The 17,868-nt window shown below is 43.8% G+C and overlaps 2 protein-coding genes across 2 annotated transcripts; one reads left to right on the forward strand and one right to left on the reverse strand.

Annotated features, from left to right (window-relative positions):
• Positions 1-4,568: 4,568 nt before the first annotated feature.
• Positions 4,569-7,686, forward strand: LOC130515901 (myristoylated alanine-rich C-kinase substrate-like). Its single transcript, XM_057016493.1, has 2 exons — positions 4,569-4,978; positions 5,926-7,686. The coding sequence occupies exons 1-2, from the start codon at positions 4,883-4,885 to the stop codon at positions 6,598-6,600; spliced, it is 771 nt and encodes a 256-aa protein (XP_056872473.1). The 5' UTR covers positions 4,569-4,882; the 3' UTR covers positions 6,601-7,686.
• A 2,921-nt stretch (positions 7,687-10,607) lies between these two features.
• On the reverse strand, positions 10,608-17,667 carry LOC130515896 (histone deacetylase 2). Its single transcript, XM_057016481.1, has 14 exons — positions 17,472-17,667; positions 16,584-16,696; positions 16,342-16,459; positions 15,795-15,869; positions 15,028-15,166; positions 13,520-13,661; positions 13,306-13,398; positions 13,078-13,186; positions 12,858-12,998; positions 12,680-12,788; positions 12,368-12,498; positions 11,612-11,764; positions 11,480-11,537; positions 10,608-10,938 (listed from the first exon to the last, which is right to left on the reverse strand). The coding sequence occupies exons 1-14, from the start codon at positions 17,524-17,526 to the stop codon at positions 10,911-10,913; spliced, it is 1,464 nt and encodes a 487-aa protein (XP_056872461.1). The 5' UTR covers positions 17,527-17,667; the 3' UTR covers positions 10,608-10,910.
• Positions 17,668-17,868: the final 201 nt, after the last annotated feature.

Here is a 17,868-nt window from a genome sequence, read left to right on the forward strand (position 1 = left end):
GGGACAGACACACCCAAAACAGAAGGAGATATTCCCTGAATGCTCTGAGCCAGGGTGGAGGACCTCAGTCTAGGAAGAAACAAAACCACAGGAGCAGCAATCAGGGCCAGGTCCACTATGGGGAGCGGAGACCTGCAATTACATGAGCGAGTGGAAGCAGCTATGACACAAAACTGAGCATGATGAAAAAGAAGATCATGTTTCTGCAGCCTTTGTGCAGATCTCAGTGTTGGGTTGCTGTACCTTTTGTATAGAAAGAGTGAAGACAAATCTCCAGGCTGAACGACCAGGTTGAGTCAGGATATTCCCACAAGGCACAATAGGACCAACTAATAGCATTCCTGTAATGACAGCAGAAAAGCTGTGGACAAACATTCACGGTTGGCCAGATTTCTCTTTAAAGAGCCTTCTCTCCACGCGTCTTTGCTCCATTCACACAGGTCATTGGACCCCTCCCTGCTGTTTTGTGTCCTTCAGAAATATCCATTCCTCTCCTGTGAGCTTTTCATTCACCTGGAATAAACTTAGACATAAAATCAATGCGTACAAGTACAAGCAAAAGAAGAAGGCACAAGATGCTGAATTTTATTGACCCACACTTTGGTCAGTGGAGCACAAATTGAATACATTTTAAGAAACAGAAATAATAGAGTTGTCGTGCTGCTCTATATACAATATAACATTTAGGAATAGTTGTTTTGTCTGTTTGTTGTCAATTGTTCACGAGGGAGATAGTCTGTGGGAAAAAGCTGCTCCCTTGCCTGAATGTTCTGGCACTGAGAGCTCTGAAAAAGGGTAGCAAGTGGAGGAGCTGGTTTCCTGAGTGAGGAGGGTCTCTCTCCCCAATTTGGAGTTGTCTGCCTTCACATGCAAACGTTGGCAACAACAGTGTGAGGCGTTTGGGCAGCACAAGATCTGGGCTGGTTACCTTGAAGGCTTAGCTGAAGGAGTTAGTGCGTTACGAAATTATTATACAAATGATATTTTTTCTCTGATTTTCCTAAAGTGTCAATATAAATGACAGTAATTTCCAAGTTACCAGCCGTTTGAGTACAATTCAAATGTTCTTGAACAAACCTCCCAATGATAACATTTTTTTTAAATAGAAACTGAAAATGCGCTGTTCCAAATTATTACATAAATTATTTCAAAACATTTTATTGTTGTCAAGAACTGAAAATTGTCATTTGTTAAATTAGAAGAATTAGAAGGTCATATTTACTGAAATCAAAGGCTATTTCAATCAAAAACATCTTAAAAGGTCAAGTTACATTTTAAGACTTGACCCCTTATTTGAGAGGAGCTTCACATTTCTTGCTTCCATTGAACTTTGAACCCGATGCTTTCAGCCCAAAACATGACTCCGCCACCTCCTTGCTGATGCTGCAGCCTTGTTGGAACATGGTGGCTGTCCACCAACCATCCACCACTCCATCCATCTGGATCATTCAGGGTTGCACATCACTCGTCAGTGAACAAAACAGTTTCAAAAATTAGTCTCCAAATATTTCTGGATCTGGAGCCATTTCTGCTTGTGAGCATTGGATAATGATGGCCGAATCGAGGGTTTATGCATTAACAGCAAACCTCTGGAGGATCCTACACCTTGATGTTTGTGGGGCTCCAGAGGCACCAGCAGCTTCAAATACTTGTTTCCTGCTGTGTAATAGCATTTTAGGAGCTGCTCTCTTAATCTGATGCATTTGTCTTGCAGAAACCTTCCTCAATGTGCCTTTATCTGCACGAACCCAGGTGTGCTCTGAATCAGCTACAAATCTTTTAATTGTACGATGATCATGCTTAAGTTTTCTTGAAATATGTAATGTTTTCATATCTTTTCTAAGGCATTGAACTATTTCATGCTTTTCAGAATCAGAGAGATCCTTTTCTTTCCCATATTGCTTGGAAATAGTGATCTGCTTAACAATGTGGAACAACCTTCTTAAGTGGTTCTTCCCCTAATTGGACTTACCTGGCAAACTAATTGGCACAGGTGTCTGAGATTGATGCAAAGAACCCTGAGACACAATACCATCCATGAGTTTAACTGACAAACAAAAAAGTTAACCTTCATGACACTTAAACACAATTTGCATAATAATTTGGAATGCAGTGTATGACTAAAGTGTAAAATGTCTGAGATGATTTTCCTTTTTAGAAGATTTTTATCAACATTTTTGTCATTGTAATTGATCTTTATTCTCAGATACTTCCATACATCGTTTTGACAAAATGGGGCATTGTCATAGTGTCCAAAAGCATTGCATCTAATTGCAAAAGCACGAGAAGAAGAGAATGGTCAGCAAACAAAGCTGCTTCCTGCAGGTACTTTTACAGCAATGAGCTTGATTAAAACTTTTCTAATTGTTGCAGATTTACTGGCTCCAGCTTTGACTAGTTTGTTGGACAAAAGCATCTGATGAGTTGACTTGTTGGGATTTGTTGACAGACCAGATGCAGAAAAGAACAATTTGAGTCTTGACTCCATATGAGAACACGTCAGGCATAATAGATCACAGACTCCCCCCCCAATCTGCTTCGACTGGCACCCTCCTGTATTCAGTGTGGACAGAATACACACAACATTGCCATTATCTTTATGCTCCAGCGATGGAGGCGCCTTTGTCGTGCCCCTGTCACCTGAGGATGCAGGCGTTCAGTCAGATGATCAAATTTCACAGGTCAGCTCTGCCATCATAGGGGCACGACTCAGCTTTATTTTTAGAGAACAATAAAATGCTAACCAATGCATTCAACAGGTGCTTTATTCAACCAAACCCTCAAGTGAACAGGAAATTTTAATATTTAATAAGCTTGGAAATAATTTAACAATTTAAATAATTGAACAATAATTTAACATTTGAATTTCATTTGAATGTTAAGTAGGTAATTTAAGATAAGATAAACACACGCTACTTCACACCGGAGACAACTGGAGTGTGTAAGTGGGATGATGAAAAATTTCTTTCTAAACTTCTCTAACTGTTTTATTCCTCTGGTGTCCTATAAGGACCTTCAGAGTCAAAATCTTTCATTTGGTGCTTAATTCCCAATACAAACTTGACGCATCTCAGCAAATCATCTTGCAGCATGGTGGTTTTGGTTTCACTGGAAATGTCTGAAAGAGTGATTCTCTGGAACGCAGCTCTTCTTGTGAAGATCCAGAACACTCCAACTCTTTCTGACCCTTTTATTCAGAGGTCTCAACACTCTCCAGAGTGCTTTTGCTTCTGAACGTCAATAGCTGACGTGCATTTCTGTCAAAACATCAGCATTATTCTGTCACTGTCAGCAATTCTAGCTGACAGCAAATACGAAACAGGAATCCGTGTTTATTAATCTCTAAAGCAGGGGTGGGCATCGAGGGCCGTATCCAAGCCAGACTTTCCGTCCTACAGGTAAACACTTTCACCTGGGGTTCCATTTACCTTGGTGAAAGCGTTTCCTGCCTGGTAGGATGCAAATCCCGGCTTGAATTCAACCCTCGAGGAATAGATTTGACCTCCTCTGATGGGCAAGTCCAATCAATGAAGGCTGAAATCCAGCAAGGTTTTGCATCCTACCAGGGAGAAACCACTTTCACCAAAGTAAATGGAACCCCAGGTGAAAGTATTTACCTGTAGGACAGAAAGTCTGGCTTGAATCCAGCCCTCGAGGACTGGATTTGCCCACCCCTGATCTAAAGAATAGTCACAGTAGTGCATGTCCAAATGAACTGTTCAACAACAAGACAGATAGAATGCATTACTTTTCAATGTTACCCTTTTTCATTTGGCAGTATTGGGTGGACATTCTGAGTCAATGTGGGAAAAATCCCACTGAAAAAAACCTGAAATGTGGAGGAAGCTAAATGGAGGTCTTGAAAAATAGTGTGTGATGAATTGTATTAAGGAAAACCCAAATGGTCCAAACTGAGAAAATTCAAACTGAAAAATAGAGGAATACAAAAGAAAGCAAAATGAAGAACACATTGGTTATAAAACATCAAAAGAAAAGATTTTTGTAAAAAAAAGTGTAAGCAAAAATTAGCTTACACTTTTGCATCTATATTTTTAGAAGGTTCATGTGGTCGCTCACCATTTTAATATAGTCAATATTATCTTGGTGTGTGCCTTCTGAGAGTTAACTTTAACTAGACACAGGTGACATAACTGACAGGAACAATAAATGCCCAATTTAAAATTATATATTGGGAAAATTATTTGAATGAGAACCCAGTAAGGAATTGCTTTCTTTGCAGGTGGTCGTCATGAGCCATGTGGTACATTCAACAGTTATTAATAAACTTTAAACAACTGACAATTAACATTTAACTTTGTCTTTTTTACTGTCCCCCACAGTCTGCAACATAGTTTATCTGTGATGCATTAAGAAAGAAAGAACGAAAGAAAGAAACGTACTTTTAAAAAAATCTATATTGTCACTATGTCTTGTTTAGGTTGGTTTTATGTGTTAATGTTAAGTAAAGGCGGCGTATTGTCCCCTCCCCTTTCGCGGGCCCCGCCCACGTGCAGGGAGGGGCCTGGACCAGTGTGAGTGCGGTGTCGTCATCGCTCGCAGCGCCCATTCATCTCCTCACTTGGGCGTTGGACTCTGCATCTTATTAACAACCAGGGAAATTTCTCCATTTTGCAGCCTGTCTGCGGCCACCGAGCGGGGATTTTATTACCTCTCGTTCTCTGCCAGTCTCTTGCAGCTCTTTTCCGAAATCCTGCTCTTCACTGGACTTTGTTTGACCGGTTCACAAGTGAACTTTGGCGTCGCTTGTTCGTGCGCAGAGCGGGAGACAGAAGCAGAGAGCTTTGGGTTTCAACAAAGACGCTTGTGGGGTCTTTGTTCACGTTTTTGGATCGGTTGACTTTCTTTGTCAGAAGGAAAAGCGATGGGAACGCCACTGTCCAAGACAGCTGGGAAGGCTGAAACTACAGCTGAGAAGCCCGGAGAGGCTGCGGCTTCACCTACCAAGAGCAACGGACAGGTACATTGGATTTTTAACACCAGTCTTTGCGCATCCATTGTGGTTTTGGGAGGGGGGCGACGAGGGCGCAATTGGTGCGTAACTACGGAGTGACCGAATGGAGACCTGCTGTGCAAGTTTAAAAGAGATGGAAATATGTGAGTTCTGATTCACAGGGTGAATTTACTTTGTGAGCAGCAGGTTATTGCACTTCACTCAAAGTCTGATCTTAACCTCATTTGAAGGATATTTGGGTAAAAATCTCAATTTTTCATACAGGAGAATCCATTTTGGTTGGGGTTTCTTTCATAAAAATATCAATTCAGAACATTTAATGGATTATTACAAATGGATTATTAATGGTCAGTTTAAAAAATGACGGACAAGATAGGATTTACAGGTGAATATATACTTTAAAAAACTGAAGTAGCTGAAAGATGATTAATTGCACGACGCCAACAAAGAGGTTCCTTTTGTTGCCGATGCTGGAGTGGAAAGTGGAGATGGCAGCCTGCTATCACATAAAAAGGGAGGCAGGGTTGCTGGGTGGGGGGACAGCGATGCGCGCTTCGCAGAGACGCGACGCACTTGGCTCGTTCGCTTCAACCTTTTGTTAGTCTAGGAAATAAAAACACTTGTTTGTGATATACATTTGGTAAATTATCAGCAATTGCGTCTCAAATGTGCTCTCCATGAGCTGCTTTGCTGACGAGCAGCTGCTGTTTTAATGAGCAAATGCTTCGCTTTAGCGATTCACTGCTACAGCGAGCAAACAGCGCCCCCGTTGGTCACTTTTAGAAACAATTTATATGTACAGTATTAAAAACACCAAAACCAGAGAAGGTGCACCGGAAAACTCACTGGTGCGGGACTTTGAAATGTAAAAGAGAAGAGAGAGCATGTGTGTGATTGGTTTCCCCCTTAGAATTATGTGCATATCAATAACTGCAGACCACTATTCTTTTTAGGAAAACGGCCATGTTAAAGTGAATGGAGATGCCTCTCCTGCAGCAGCCGAGAATGGTAAAGAGGAGGTGCAGGCAAATGGAAGTGCCACAGCTGAGGAGAGCGCCAAGGAGGAGGGTGAGAAGACGGAGGCAGCCCCTGCTGAGACGGATGCTGCAGAGGGTGAGAAGGTAGAAGCAGCAGCTCCTCCAGCCGCTGAGGGAGAAACAGCAGCGAAGGCAGAGGACAGCGCCACACCCTCCACCAGCAATGAAACTCCAAAGAAGAAGAAGAAACGATTCTCTTTCAAGAAGTCTTTCAAGCTAAGTGGCTTCTCCTTCAAGAAGACCAAAAAGGAAACGGCAGAGGGGGCAGAAAGCGAGGAGCCAGCAGTAGAAGCAACGCAGGCAGGAGCTCCCACAGAGGAGGCCAAAGCCAATGAGGGGACAGAGGAAACAACAGGGGCTGCTAATGGGGAGGACAAGCCTGCAGAGGAGGCCACGCCTGATGCCGAGCAAACAGAGTCAGAAACCAAAGCTGAGCCAGAGAAACCTGCTGAGGAGGCCAAGGAGGCCACGCCCCCTGCAGAAGAGCCAAAAGCAGAAGAGAAGCCAACTACGGAGGAACCCAAAACAGAAGAGGCTGCCCTGGTGTCACAGGAGTCAGACGAGGCTCCAACCACCGAGGCTGCCGAGTAAGTTAATGGAAAAGTGGAAATGGTCCGAGAGAAGAAGAAAAAAGATAATCAAAGAACATTTCCCTGATTGTGCTATGGAGCAACGGCACATCCAGGCAGTGAAGAACTTTTCTACAAGCAGGGATATTTTAAAACTTTCCTTTAGATTTGATTTTTTTGTTTTCACTACCCCCTTCCACAAAACCCACCTCGGTCCAGCGGCTCAGGAGGGTGGCTTTCCATTTAATACATCACCGTTCGCCATATATTTTTTCATCAGTATTAACAGATTTTTTTTTTATACAAAATGTTAGGGGAGAGGTATGGACATGGCTGTGGAAGGAAGGAGGCAGAGTTTGGGCTAAAAATGACTGGCGCTGATTTCGGGGCCGCAAACTGTAATGATAAGAATAATCATAAAAAATCCAACATATACATCCAACATACGGATTGACACGAAATGGTTTTCAAAGGAGACATCCCAGACTTAGACTTTTAGGAAGGCATAAGAAAATCGCTTCTTGTTAGCTGTACTAGTCAGTCATACCGTAGAAGATGTATAGCCTTTTTTGTTTATTGTTGGTTTTACAACCTTGATTTAAAAAACAAAAATCAAATAAAAATGTAAGTATGTATAGGCGGGGGTGTTTTTAACTGTGATTATTGTACAAAAGGAAATCTTGATCTCAAGAAGCACACAAAGTTTGCAGCTCTTTTTCAACCTTCTCGTTGTTTTGTGAGATAACGTGAAGGGTCATCGCAGAAAGATCTTTCCTCCAACCACTCGAAAAACCAAGCTGTGATAAGTGACATGCTTACTTGTTAATATACTGTGGTATGTTTTTTTATTATTATTCCAGCAGCCGGTGTTCTCTTTCAGCGGTCTTTGATGAGAAAAATTTACAGAATCTATCAGATGCAATTGTTTGTGTAGCATCTTGTCTCTCTCTCTTTTACTTTTTTGTAAATACTGGAGAAGTTTTGACCAGTTTGACTTAGAGATGGAATGTAACTTTGCTTACAATAATTGCTATTAAACTCCTCTGCTTAAGGTGTTCGAATTTTCTGTGAGCACACTCAAAGCAAAAATAAATGTGAATAAAATCTGGACTGCATCTGTCTTTACTTGACCAAAACTGCACTGTAGGACTCAGCAGCATGAAGGTGGCATCAACTGGAACATCTAAAGACTGAACCCCTCCTAGAGTGTGACACAAAAAACTACTCCAAGGTAAGTATACATAACGAAGTGCCTGACAGGATTTACGTTGGAAACGATCCTTTGACCTGTATAAACATGTTTAGCCTTTGGGCTGTTTCAGTATTTGAAGAGTTGTTTTGTGGAGGAACTTCTGGTAACAAATGGTGGCCCATGAACTTTTTGAGTTATTGCAGTATATTCTGGATTTATATTGATATTTTAGGTTAGAAAAATTTACTTCACATTTTTGTTTTCTGTCAAGCATCATGTTCGTCCCCTTGAAATCTCGCTTCCTGGACGTTAAAAAATCGCTCAGCTTGTACGCCTGCGTGGAGCCAATTTTGTGCGCGACTGCCACCACGTGGATACTTGTAGTCATTACATCGCGGTTTACGTAACAGGCTCTTGCATTTGGTGGGGCGGGGGGGGGGGGGGGGCGCGGATTGCTATACAAATATCCATCCATCCTCTACCATTTACCCGGGGTCGGGTCGCGGGGCCTAAGAAGAGAAGCCCAGACTTCCCTCTCCCCAGCTCATCCGGAGGGATCCCCAGGCGTTCCCAGACCAGTCGAGAGACATAGTCTCTCCAACGTGTCCTAGGTCTTCCCGGGGGTGGACATGCCTTCAGGGACATGCCCTGAACACGTCCAGGCGTCATCCTAACCAGTTGCCCAAGCCATCTCATCTGGCTCCTCTCAACGCAGAAGAGCAGCGGCTCTACTCCGAGCTCCTCCCGGATGGCAGAGCTTCTCACCCTATCTCTAAGGGAGAGCCCAGCCACCCTACGGAGGAAGCTAATTTATGACCATAGGTGAGGGTAGGAACGAAGATTGACCTGTAAATCGGTAAATCTCTTCACTACGGACCGGTGCAGAGTCCGCATTACTGCAGACGCCGCACCGATCCGCCTGTCAATCTCCTGCTCCATTCTTCCCTCACTCGTGAACAAGACTCCAAGGTACTTAAACTCCTTCACTTGGGGCAGGATCTCCTCCTTGACCTGGAGAAGGCACTCCACCTTTTTCCAGTTGAGAACCATGGCCTCGGATTTAGATGGTGCTGATTTTCATCACAGCCGCTTCACATGCGGCGGCAAACCAATCCAGTGATAGTTGGAGGTCACGGGCCGATGACGCCAACAGGACCACATTATCTGCAAAAAGAAGAGACCCGATCCTGAGGTCACCAAACCGGACCCCCTCAACACCATGACTGCACCTAGTTCAGGCATTGCCGCCACGACAGGCACCAACCACCTTGTGGCCACAGCACCGGTCAGCCGCCTCAACAATGGAGGCACGGAACATGGTTCACTCGGACTCAATGTCCCCCGCCTCCCCCGGGACATGGTCAAAGCTCTCCCGGAGGTGTGAGTTGAAGCTCCTTCTGACAGGAGACTCTGCCAGGCGTTCCCAGCAGACCCTCACAACACGTTTGGGTCGGCCGGGTCTGTCCGGCATCCTTCCCCATCATCGAAGCTAACTCACCACCAGGTGGTTATCAGTTGACAGCTCCGCCCCTCTCTTCACCCCAGTGTCCAGAACATGCAGCCGCAAATCCGATGACACAACCACAAAGTTGATCATCGATCTGCGGCCTAAGGCATACTGGTGCTAAGTGCAAATGTGGACGCCTTTATGCCTGAACAAGGTGTTTGTTATGGGCAATCTGAGACGAGCACAGAAGTCCAACAACAAAACACCACTCGGGTTCAGATCAGGGGGGCCGTTCTTCCCAATCACACCTCTCCAGGTCACACTGTCATTGCCAACGTGAGCATTGAAGTCACCCAGGAGGACGAGGGAGCCCCCAGAAGGAGCACTCTCCAGCACTCCCTCTAAGGACTCCAAAAAAGGTGGATACGCTGAACTGCTGTTTGGGCCATAGGGACAAAAAACAGTCAGGATCCATCCCCCCACCCGAAGGTGAAGGGAGGCTACCCTCTCATCCGCTCCAATATACAGGCACTGAGCTGGGGAACGAGAATTGCCACCCCTGCCCGTCGCCTCTCACCATCGGTAACTCCAGAGTGGTAGAGAGTCCAACCCTTCTCGAGAAGACTGGTTCCAGAGCCCTTGCTGTGTGTCGAGGTGAGGCCAACTATGTCTAGTCGGAACTTCTCAACCTCGCGCACCAGCTCAGGCTCCTTTCCCACCAGAGAGGTGACATTCCATGTCCCTAGAGCCAGTTTATGCAGCCGGGGATCAGACCGCCAAGGTCCCTGCCTTCGGCCGCTACCCAACACACACAATGCACCCGACCCCCTTGGCCCCTCCAGCAGGTGGTGAGCCCATGGGAAGGGGGGCCCATGTTGCCTCTTCGGGCTGTGCCCGGTCAGACTCCATGGGCAGAGGTCCGGCCACCAGGCGCTCGCCAACGTGCCCAACCCCCAGCCCTGGCTCCAGGAGTGGGCCCCGGTGACCCGCATCCGGGCAAGGGAAACTTAGGACCAATGTTTTTACTCGTCATAAGGGGGTCTTGGGCTACGCTTTGTCTGGTCCCTCACCTAGGACCTGTTTGCCATGGGTGGCCCTACCAGGGGCATAAAGCCCCAGACAACAGAGTTCTTAGGATTGTTGGGACATGCAAACCCCTCCACCACGATAAGGTGGTAGCCCAGGAGGGGCTATACAAATTTGCTTTACAAATAGTACCGGTAATGTCTCTCCGTCTTAAGGTACTCTGGTGAGAACCTCCGTCAGGGGTGTTGGAGCCCAGTAATTGAGGGCTACAATCCATCTGACCTTCCTGTGCTTCCAGACAGAACCAGAAAACCCCATTCGATTGCAGCACTAAAAGGACAAGGTTCCAACCCAACTACCCCGATAAGACTGTATAAAGGTTTTTATTGACAAATGCAAAATATTACAATTCAAACATGACATTTCCATACGTTCATCTACATATTTCACCCACAGTGGTCTAAAAGTAGAAGTCCAGGTACCTTCAGAAGATCAAGCACATTGGAATAAAAAAAGACAGGTTAAGTCAAGAAAGTACAAAAGTTCACTGATTCACTAAACAAAGACAAAAAACTAGGTTTATTTTAAATGTAGAAAACATAATAAATATGTTGCCCGAGATGTTTGGAACACTCCTCCATCACTCATGTGAGTGCATGCGCTTTGCTCAGGCACTGGTCATCGGCTCAGTCACACTGTCAGCACAAACATAATTACTTTGATACATAATGGAAATAACAATTGCATCATGAGAATTTTCCCTAAATAACATCAAGGTTTTTTTTTACAGCGACACAACTGACAGAAAGAAAGAAAGAAAGAAAGAAAGAAAGAAAGAAAGAAAGAAAGAAAGAAAGAAAGAAAGAAAGAAAGAAAGAAAGAAAGAAAGCCTTTCTGAGTGGTTCAGGGTCATGGGTGACGACAGGCTGCAGCATCGCCCTTCTATGCTGAGTGGTTCAGCTGCACTTTTTGGGATTCAAAATGTCTTTGTTCACAAACTAACTAACAAACAAACAAACTACCCACCCAGAGAAGCTGTCGACTGACCACTGATTTTCTAGGGCTTATTTATTTCGCTATTGTCAATGTTAATAAGATACCACTAGGGGGCAGCACTTGCACTCTCTGAGCTGCACACTAACAGTAACAGTCTGGCAAATGAGAGTCAAGTTTAATTTTAGTTTAGTTTCAGTTTAAAGCTTTGTGTTTTATTCAGCCAATGAACTTTGACATCACCTTTTGGAGTCAGTCTTCTCAGCACTGCTGTCCATTGTTTTCTCCTCCTCTTTAATTTCTATAGGAGGATAAAAGATTCTTGTAAGACAGAACTGACAGCACAATATATCTGTAGTGATTATTAAAGCTCACCACTTTTCTTGTCCTCTCCATCCTTTTTGTCTTCATCAACTCTGGGCCTTTTCCCCTTCTTATGATTGGCAACATTTTTCCTCCCCCCCTCACCTTCATCCTCCGAGTCAGAAAACTCTTCCTCACAGGCTATCCTCTTATCTGTGGCACGGACTGAAATTAAACAAGACACAATTTGAGATTAATTACAACAGCAACTTTGAAATCATCTACGCATGTATTTTGGTATAAATGTCTAAAAAAGTGACATCAATGCACATTTGTAATCTTTGGAATACTGCTGCCAAAATCAACACCAAGGAGCAGTTTCAAGTTAAAAAGCTGGAGTTGGCAGCAACTATATCTATAACAAAATGCAGGAATGCAAACAAAAGTAACAAATCGAGCTTGTGCTAGACAGGACAGTGCTTGAACGGCACACAGCAACATTTCCAGCTCTGACACAAAACCTCCAAAAATCACAACTTTTTAGGAATACTGGGAAAATACCCGTCCGACTCAACCCTGTGGCCATGTAACGACAGGCTGTGGTAAATATATTCAGAGCAATTTTTAGGTTATCATATGAAAAGGTTTTTTATTGCACTCTCACTGAAGTGCCGTCAACAGGGAGGACCTAACAGGTGCTCTTTGCATGTGTTCACACACACCAAAGACAACATTGGCAGAAATTTGGGTTTTGACTTTGCTCATGGAAACATGTAGACTGCAGTGGTCTGGGATGGAAAAAAAATACATTTATAAATTCTGTCGTACTGGACAAGCGCTTGTCAGGATCTTCTGTGTCTTCGTCCACACTGTCGTCAGGGACGGCATCTTCAGGGGTGGCCTGCATCTGCACTCCAGGAGCGTGAGGCAGCATCCTCAGGTTCTCAAAGAGGCGCTGCCTAAAGTGTCACAAAGACATCATATCCAGCATTGATATGAGAAGAAAAGAACCACCATAATTATGTGATACAGTGACTTATTTATAGGATTTATAGGAACATCAAATATATCTGAAGAATGAGCCCCTCTGCAGTAAAAACCACTCAAACATTGTTACAGTCATGGTAGAGGAGTGCTTACTTGATCTTGTCCATGTACTCCTGAGTGTTCTGATTGGTCATGTTTGATGGGCTGATGTGCAGCTTGAAGTCAGGCCCAAAGTATTCAAAATAATCATTGTATGGAAGCTCTGAAAAACATTACTGACATGAGTGACAGGAAGTAGACCACAGTCTCAGGGTGTTTCTGTCCTACAGACCATCTGGAATGTCGGTGTCCAGGGCGACGGCTGTCTCATAGGTCCAGCAGCGAGCCACATTGCGGATGGTGTATCCTCCTCCACCCAGCATGAGCAGTGGGAGGTTGAAGGACTTCATGTACTCCACACACTTTGCATGGCCTGGTGGAAATCAAAGATCCTTAGCAACATCTGCTCTTTTCAACAAGAAAGGAGTGTGCACGTGTGCATGTGTGTTTACCACGAATGGTGAGGTTAAAGCAGCCAAGACGATCTCCTGACAGCGAGTCAGCGCCACACTGAAGAACCACAGCACTGGGCTGGTACATTTCCATCACCTTTGCCATCACCTGCAGGCCCACAGATAAATGGGACTGATCAAATCTGATGTCATCCACGAAGCTTCATTTTCACTAAACCACAGTGACAAGGGGGGAGATAGATGGTAGATTCTCAGGCTTTTACTTACGGGTTTAAAGATCTGCTCATAAGACTCGTCGTCTATGCCATCACGCAGGGGGAAGTTAACGGCATAATATTTGCCTTTTCCTGCCCCAATATCCTGAATTAAAATGAAAAAAAGATTGAGTGACTGTTGTCATTGTCACAAGAGAGGGAGTATTTAACACTAAAACTAAAATAGTTGAAACTGAAAAACTATTTTCACTTTTCTGGACATTTACCCTGAGGTCTCCAGTTCCAGGGAAATACTCCCCATATTTATGGAAGGACACGGTCATGACCCTGTCAGTGGTGTAGAAGGCCTCCTCCACACCGTCTCCATGATGGATGTCTATGTCGATGTACAGCACTCTCTGGTGGTACCTGGGACAGAGCAGAGCTGCGATCAGAGCACAGCAAACTTTGTTGCAGCTATTCAGGGGCACAGATTCAACACCCTTTTCCAGCAGTCTGTGGGTATTTTGTTCATTGGGGATGTGTGTGTGTGTGTGTGTGTGTGTGTGTGTGTGTGTGTGTGTCAGAGCAAATGAAAGTTTATGCAGCAATTCGAATAATTTTAACATTGCTTTATTTTAACACACAAAACTACAAGAGCAGCATTTCAGCTGTTTTGGATTTAACTGAAACTGAAGCATTAAATTTAAGGATTCAGAAAGACCTCCATCAACATAGTGAACAGCAGAGGAACGCTCTTTCAAAATGTTAATATGAAAACAAAGATGCATCATCAACTACAAAATAGCTCTATGTCCATTTAATGAGCCATACCGAGCATTTACAAGGCATACATAAGAGGATTCACCCCCTTATATAGATGAGATTATGGTCAGTAGCCTTTCATGACCAAGTATGTATAGGGGAGTTTATATTTAAAGGTCACCTTCAGAGAATCACCAAGGTACCCTTGAGCAACGTCCCGCACCCTCAAATGCTCACACGGGCCCAAGCTCACATGCAGCTGGGATAAGCTCCAGCACCCTCCTCATGAGCCCGAAAAGGGATCAAGAAAGAGAAAAAAGAAAGGGTAAAAGTATTTCCATGAATATTCACTGCTTTATTTTTTTTATCTAATTCCTCAGAAAGCCAGCAGATGGCAGCAGTGTGGCAGAGATAGCCTCACAGATCACCTGAGTGCTGCTGATGGGCATCAGGTGGTCATAGGATAAAAACACCTGTGTCTGGGAGGGCCAGCCTCCAGTTCACTATCATTCCTACAACTGCAACGTGAAGACTAAAGAACCCTGCAAACAACTCAGTTAAAAGATCACTAAAAAGTTAAAGTCAGAGGATGCTACATACAGATGCACCTGTTTGAATGTGTGTAGTGAGGGAGGCCAGGAGACACCTACGACCGCTGTAAAGAGGTTAAAAGCTCCAGTGGCTCAGATAAGCAGCTTTGCACACAGCTGTTGCCCAGGTTCTTCACCCCTCCGTACTGTGTGTGCATGTTGCATCTACTATACACTGACCTGACCGCAATTTCCAATAGAATATAACTTGAACTAAGGTTGAAAAAATCCGTTTACTTTCACAAAAAGAAGCCTGCATCTGTTTGTCTAGGAGGCTCTGCTCAAATGCAGTGGTGGACCAGTAACATAACAAAAAAAAACATTAAAGGAAGAACACTGAATGCTCCAATCAGTTGGAGCAGCAGTCTGCTTCAGCTTCAGGGAGCCGTCAGAATTGTTCTGACCAAGATGTCACAAAAACGACGGTGGATCAAACTTACTTGAGCAGCTCCAAGATGGCCAGGACAATATCGTTGACGTAGCAGAAGCCAGAAGCCTCCGACTTCTTTGCATGGTGAAGTCCTCCAGCCCAGTTGACGGCGATGTCGGTCTGCTGTCTGTTTAACTTCACTGAGCCAGCTGTCAGCAACACACAGCACTTACAAAGGGGCTGATTCAAACGTGGAAACCTAACGTACATGTTCTGCCGTTTTCCCTCACAACCTCACTTACTGTTGTAGGAATGAACTTGTCACTGAACAACTTGCTCCATTTGTTCTATATTTAATTCAGAACAATAAATAAAGAAGTCCTAATAGTGGCCCATTAATGATGACTAGTCCTGGCAGACCTATGATAAACAAGAGGCTGTAAAATCTATTTCAGATTGGTACTCAAGCAGAGCTGATTATTTATGACCTGAAAGTATTGTCTCTGTAGCTGACAGTGTTTATCACACAATCACGCTGAAAGTAATGGCAGCCAACTCAATAATCAATACGGTCTCTTTTCATTAAAGCTGCCTCTTGGCTGGAACAGTATTCTAGTGTCTAATGAGGAGGTTCTTTATCTCTCGTGGAGTTTACGCACCTCATTGTGATTTTTCTTAATCATGATCTTAAGATGCGAGTTTAAAATCTTAGCTTTCAACATTATGGATAAGTTACTGCACTGCACTTCCTTCACAAACTCCAACAAATCTCTTCAAATAATTACACACATACTCAGAGGCAAACCTTTGGATAAATCGTGACATCAACCAATTTACCAGCAGATCCTCCAGCAGAAAGTTGGCAGAATTCAAACAGGCCGTCAAACACAGGACAGTCCTCTCCGACGTTGACTGCAAAATGATATTAGGAGTAATGTATGAGATAGCTGGGCTCTGTAAAAGGTGCCATCTGTAGACATTGTGTTAACTCTACAAACTACACAGCTCAAAATAGTTCTTGACTCCTGACTGATTCCTATTCGAACAGAGATTTGACCAAGGATAAAAGACAATGTTGTAAAAGGCCATAAACAATGATCACAAGAATGAACAAATGCAACCCCAAAATTTTAAATATCAAATCATGATCACAACAGTTGCTTGTGGAGAGCAAACAGAAAGGCTAAGCATGAGTATTGAAAAGACAAAACTGATCAAAATGTTTGAACTAATCCATAACCGTTGCCGGTCTAATTGATTGATTTATTCTATCCAGAGTGTGAAGATATTACAGGGAGAAACCCAAAGACAGTTTATAATGTTGAATATGAGACAGCTGGAAGAAAACATGGGCTACTGTCCGCCAGGCTGAGATGGACCTTACAGCGCTGCATCTGCTTGCTGAACTCAGACATGTTGTCCGGTCTTATGGATCGCAGGAACTTGATGTAGTCGTCGCTGTGATATTTGGTCATTTCCTCTGCTGTGGCTTTGTGTGGTCTCTGCAGAACAAACCCAGTTAGGAGAATAACCTAAGAAATATCCCTTTAAAGAAGTCTTTTTCAGAGTAGGCTCAAAACATCACAATGTACAATCAGATGATGAATTTAGCCATTGCAAACATACATAGATTTCCATTTTCCTGTAGAGTCCATAGTTGAGAAGCAGGTTGTGGGTCATCCGGATGCGATGTGGTTTCATGGGATGTCCTTGTCCGTAATAATAATTTCCTATGTCACCTGCAAAGCAAACACATCCATTGCTTTAACAGTGGAAATGAGTAGTGTTGCAAAACCTCTATGTAACATGAATTTCATGTGACAAATTCTAATTGAAAACTGTGGTTGGGTGAAAAGTTGGTCTAAAACGAAGACATCCTTTTCCAACAACCACTGAAGTTTAAAAAGAAAACATTATTTAAAGATGCCCTGATTAGCTGATGACCTGTGCTGGCCACTGTTCAATAACAGTCTTAAACTAGTATTGAATGGTTCGATCAAAATTATCCAGTTCCAGAAAAAGAGCATTAATGAAACACTTTGTTTTGGGAAATCTTGCCACAACACTTCAGTTTCCAACGCTCGTACTGGACCACCAAAGACTAGACAACAACTTTGAGGGCATTTTAATATTTCACGTTGTCCAGAGGAACGAAGTTAATACACAGCCTGGTTCTTTATTCTCAAACAATGATCATATCAACAGAGATTTCACTGTTGACCGCTCACATCTAACTAATTAAAACGTCTTTAAAAATCAATGAGCATCCTTCTTTTTTATCAGAACAAACTCATAATCCGATTCAGAGCAGTCGAATCGGACGAGCGTGTTTAAATAAAAGTTTAAGAATAAAGACTTGCACCGAAGAATCAAACCAAACAATATAATTAACGTTAGCATGTGGCTAGCTCGCTAGCTAGAACATCCGCCGGCATCCCTGGCTAACTGGATTAGCCGCGCAGCTGTGTTAGCCGGACTGCAGCCCGTAATTCTTCCATTCGGGATGTCCCGTACCGTCATAGTAATAGCAGACCTTCTTCTTGGTCCCACTCGCAGTCGTGTAAGCCATTCTCGGAGTAGCTCTCGGATACAACTCGATTTAAAAGAGCGTAATGTAAACAGAATGAGTCTGAAAAATAACACAAGACGGAACCAAGCCGGGGAGCGGAGCGCACTAGGTGATAGGAGGCGCAAGTGTACAGGGGCGGAGCGGTGCGACACGTCCCACACAGTACAAAGATTAGAGCGCTCTTCTCTTCAACTCGCCACTAGCTGGAAGCTACGGCACTAAATCAGAAACGGATCATTTTCAAACAAATCATCGGACAATGATGTTTGCTAATCATGTTAGTGTACCTGTGATTGCTGTAAACTGAATCTGGGCAGACGCGCACAGTTGGAATTAACCGAT

This window comes from Takifugu flavidus, chromosome 19, assembly GCF_003711565.1.
Source record: "Takifugu flavidus isolate HTHZ2018 chromosome 19, ASM371156v2, whole genome shotgun sequence".
Lineage (NCBI taxonomy): Eukaryota > Metazoa > Chordata > Actinopteri > Tetraodontiformes > Tetraodontidae > Takifugu > Takifugu flavidus.

What these genes read in the sequence shown, in the direction of transcription:
- LOC130515896 (XM_057016481.1), bottom strand. Translation starts at nt 17,526, where the DNA reads ATGGCTTACACGACTGCGAGTGGGACCAAGAAGAAGGTCTGCTATTAC. An exon ending in GGACACCGACATTCCAGATG is followed by an intron (nt 12,789 to 12,857) that starts GTCTGTAGGACA and finishes AATGTTTTTCAG; the next exon opens with AGCTTCCATACAATGATTAT. An exon ending in TCCTGACAAGCGCTTGTCCA is followed by an intron (nt 11,765 to 12,367) that starts GTACGACAGAAT and finishes GTTTAATTTCAG; the next exon opens with TCCGTGCCACAGATAAGAGG.
- LOC130515901 (XM_057016493.1), top strand. Translation starts at nt 4,883, where the DNA reads ATGGGAACGCCACTGTCCAAGACAGCTGGGAAGGCTGAAACTACAGCT. An exon ending in CTACCAAGAGCAACGGACAG is followed by an intron (nt 4,979 to 5,925) that starts GTACATTGGATT and finishes TATTCTTTTTAG; the next exon opens with GAAAACGGCCATGTTAAAGT.